At 35.5% G+C, this 4315-nt stretch overlaps 1 protein-coding gene across 1 annotated transcript in view; it reads right to left on the minus strand.

Moving 5' to 3' along the window:
• Window positions 1-4315, minus strand: part of LOC103206170 (cadherin-6) — a 70347-nt gene that overhangs the window by 21513 nt on the left and 44519 nt on the right. Inside the window, exon 3 of the mRNA XM_042782400.1 lies at window positions 2637-2804. Within this exon, the coding sequence (XP_042638334.1) occupies window positions 2637-2804 (168 nt within the window). The remainder of the gene's footprint in view (window positions 1-2636; window positions 2805-4315) is intronic.

The raw sequence follows: 4315 nt of genomic DNA on the forward strand, positions 1-4315 counted from the left end.
TTCTTCCAGACATTACCATGGTTGCAGGCAGATTTGTGCTTTTCTCAAAATAATTAATGGTGCCCTATTTTCCTTACAGCTTTACTTTCATGATGGCTAAGGATATTTCTTCTATTTCATGACTTGTCTCCTTGCAAATGGTGAATACTTTTCTTGTCCTGTAAACAAGCTTCAAAGTTTATGGTGTGACCGAGAGGATGACTGATCTGCAAGAGGGTGCAGAAGGTTTCAAAGCCTCCTGTTAATGTAACCTAACAGGCAGAATATAAAATAACGTAAGCTCCACTGTGACTGTAAGTCAATTACTACGTATTCTTTAAAGGAGTTCTTTCTGCCATTTCTAATAACAAGGTGGAAATAAATTACAGGAAGTTGGAGGATATACCCAAATAGACATTCTTTGACCTGTATGTGGAGCTGTGTCTAGTTGCAGAGTTAGGGTTATAGGTAAACACAATGAGTGATAAAGCTCTTAATTTTTTTTTCTTGACTAATTCTTTTAAGTTTCATTACAGTATTTTTTCTAGGCATAGGTTTCTTTCATACATGTATTACTAACTCAAAACCTATGTCGAATCAAAACAAACAAACAAACAAAAACACAAAACCTATGTTGAGAGACATATATTTTTCTTCTCTTCTTGTGATATAAAATTAGTTCAAGCAGATATGTGAGTTTCTGTTTAGACCTATAAGAGCAGATCCGACTCATAGAGACCCCTCCTTGGGTTACTGAGGCGGTATCACTACAGAAGTAGGTTGCCCAACCTACCTTCTGAGGAGTGTCTGGTGGGTTTGAACCGCCAGCCTTCTGGTTAGCAGTCAAGTGCCTTAGGCACTATGCCACCAGAGCTCCTAGCATGTATTTAGTACCAAAAAATGAAAGAGTAAAATCAAAACTTATTCTACTCTCATCCATTGTATGTTGTCAATTAGTCATGCAAATGACTTTGGAAAAAAAAATTAAACAGACTATGACACTACTGAAAATATAATGATCTAATGATATTAATCCACTAAGTCTTGGGCTTATCCTTGTTAAAATGGTAAACCAGGCCAAATTCTTCTCTAGTGTATTCAGTGTCCATTGTATTTATTTATTTATTCAGCTCCCATTTCAGAGAACTTCTCTTGGTTCCAGTCCACCCAGAGGACCCTTGGAAGAAAAGCTTGGTAATCTTCCAAGGTCAGCCGCTGAAAACCTTAGGAGCACGGTCCTACTCTGCACACGTGGAGTCACCATGCATCAGAATTGACTTGAAGGCAACTGGTACTTCTATTGACATTCTCTCCTCCGTTGCCTTGGCATGCTGTCCAGTAAGCGGTCATGGGCCATCCCAGGAGAGAGCAGAGTGAGCTCCGAGTCCCAGAGGTACCCAGACACTGGTGAATCCTTGCTCTCTTTCCACAGGGCATCTCCACGTTGAGAAATAGGGTTCTGGACAGTGTTGGCTATTCTAATATTTCATTTCAGGCCTCTGTGGGAAACACTTAGAAGTTCATAAGACCTTCCTTCTACCCATCTAATCAGAAGTTAGTTATTTTATTTTTTATTTTTAGCTAACTCTGATGAAACACTTAAACAAAGAAAATAAAATGATCTCCTATTGATCTGTCTATCTGCATTCTAAAAGAAACCTGCATTAACTGACTATCCTTAAAAACTGCTATGATTAGTGAACAGGTTTTGTATCCTGGAAGGACTTGATGGCAGTGGGTATGGGTTTTTTTTTTTTCCTCAGGAAATCATGGTCAGAAAGAGATTTTGTCCTTAGAAGAAAAATTGTGTTAAAATCACATCCCACTTGGGCTATTCTATTTGAAAGGGTGCTTGATACAAAGTGGGCATTCAAAAAAGTTGTTATTCTTTTTTTTCCCCCCTTTCCTATCTAATCATGAGAGTTAATGATTTAGAGCTGACTTTCAGTATCGTAATTAACTGTAATATAGAAAACTATTTATGATAACAAATGGACTAAATACATAGTTATTCCCACAGTTGTATTTTTAGAAACAATAAAATGATAAATCCTCTCCTTATAAAGCTTTGTGAGGATTTAAAAGAGATTACATGCCTGATTAAATTCATGAAACACAAAGTCAATTTTTTCCTAACAAATAGTGGCATGCTTGTATACATATGTTCTACACAAGCAAATTTGTTTGTGGTAGTCTTTTTAATAAGGAAGAATAAAATGATGCTGCTTAAAACAACAGTCTTATCAGAAATTGCTCTGCTAATTACCAATACAGAAACACAAATGTTTGCATTTACTAAGGGTAAGCATTGTTGTTGTCAACTTATTCTTAAAAAAATATGCCAGTTCTTATTAAACCAAAAAACTGAAGCCATTACTATTGAATTGATTCAGACACATGGTGACCCCACGTGCACGGAGTAGAGCTGTGTTCCATGGCTTTTTCAAAGCTATGACCTTTTGGAAGCAGATCCTAAGGCCTTTCTTCCAGGGTAGCTCTGGATGGGTTTGAACCATCCACCTTTTGATTTGTAGTTGGGCACTTAACTGTTTGTACCACCGAGGGACTCCTAGTTCTTACTAAGTTCACTAATTTTGACAATAATAAATGGAAAAGAAACATCATTCATAAAGTTAGAGTTTTACAAATGTTCCTACTCTGGGGAAATCTGGGAGGATTGTCGTTGACGTCAGTCAGCGTGATGTTCACTGTGGTGGTACCAGATAATCCTCCCATCTGGCCGCCCATATCCTTGGCTTGAATCACCACTTGGTACTGTTCCCTGTTTTCTCGATCCATGTTGAGCAAAGCTGTCTTGATGATACCTGTGGATGTGAAATTTAGGAGTGGAAAGGGATGTATTAAAACCATCTTATTGAATCATTGATTTGTGCAAACAGATCTTCAACTACTATATGCAAAGCACTGTGCAGACATCATGGGACATAAAAGTGATTATAGAGAGCCCTTATAGTGCAAGAAATTACAGTTGTGCAGGGAGCTGGATGTATTAAAAAAGGACAAATCAAAAAACAAAACAAAACAAAAAACAAACAAGTTATAATAGGAGAATGAAAACAAATATAAGTCAAATCCTACAAAACAATAGATTGGAAGTAGTATAAATATTAAGTGCTCTAAGATGATACAGCAAAATATAACCTGGCATGTGGTAAAATGGTATTTTACAGTAGCTGCTTAATAAAAGACACGTAGGTGCTTTATGAGGGGATTGTTAAGAAAGCCATACACTTGAACTGATTCTTGAGTTCCACTTTACTGAACTGGCTAATTGCTCCTCAAATATACCTACCATAATGAACGTTCTGGGAATTTTCTAAACCACAAAACTATGGTCTTAAGAAAAAAACAGCATCAGTTCTCTTATAATTATCATCTTGTGTGATTCTCAAGAATTTAGCTTTTCCTGAAGCTGTTGTGAACATTAGCTTAACTGGTCCCAATAGTGAACAACATTTTAAAGCTAGGTTAAATTATCTCTATTGTTAAATAGTTATAAAATAATTAGTTGAAAGAACTTCTTAAAATTTGCCTATTCTCAATGAAGGATTTATGCTTAAATTAACGTTTCTTCAAAAATTACCCAACAAGACTTTATAACCTTCTCCGGTAGCACTTTCCAGTGCTTAACAACTAATGAAGCTGAAAATACCTTTTTTATTTTTAACAAGCATACCTCAAACACCAGGTCAATTTTATTTGGATAATCCTGGCTTCCATGAGAGAGCAGCTGCTTCCTGTTCCCCAAATAATAGTATTTTCTATTTAAACACAGAACATCACCTTAGCCTTTTGTCCTTTAAGTTGAATAATTCTAATTTTTCATCCTCTTTGTTATTCAACTCAACATTTTCTTTCTCCTTGGGATTCTTTCCAAGTTCATTGCTTCTTTTAACACACCAATTTCCAGCTAAATGTAATAACCAAGAAAAGTTTTGATTTCTACTAACAATTACAGATTTTTGAAAAATATGTCAAAGGAGCTCAGATCATGTTATGATAGCAAGGATAAATAAAAATATATTTATTTTTTTTTTTAATAAATATCATTTGCTATACAATACAAATGATATTTATTAAAAAAATCATCATAAGGTAGTGTTATAGATTAAGTTGTGTCCTCCTGAAATATGTATGGAATTCTTGACCCCTATACTTGTGCATAAATAATAGATTTGATGCATTGAACACCAATGACTGAAAACCAGAAGAATTGTGGGAGGATATCAAGAACATTATCCATGAAGAAAGCAAGACATCACTAAAAAGACAAAAAGAAGAGAAGACCAAAATGGATGACAGAAGAGACTCTGAA

Source organism: Orycteropus afer, unplaced genomic scaffold (assembly GCF_000298275.1).
Source record: "Orycteropus afer afer isolate SDZICR_OR568_19922 unplaced genomic scaffold, OryAfe1.0 scaffold00302, whole genome shotgun sequence".
In the NCBI taxonomy this organism is placed as follows: Eukaryota; Metazoa; Chordata; class Mammalia; order Tubulidentata; family Orycteropodidae; genus Orycteropus; species Orycteropus afer.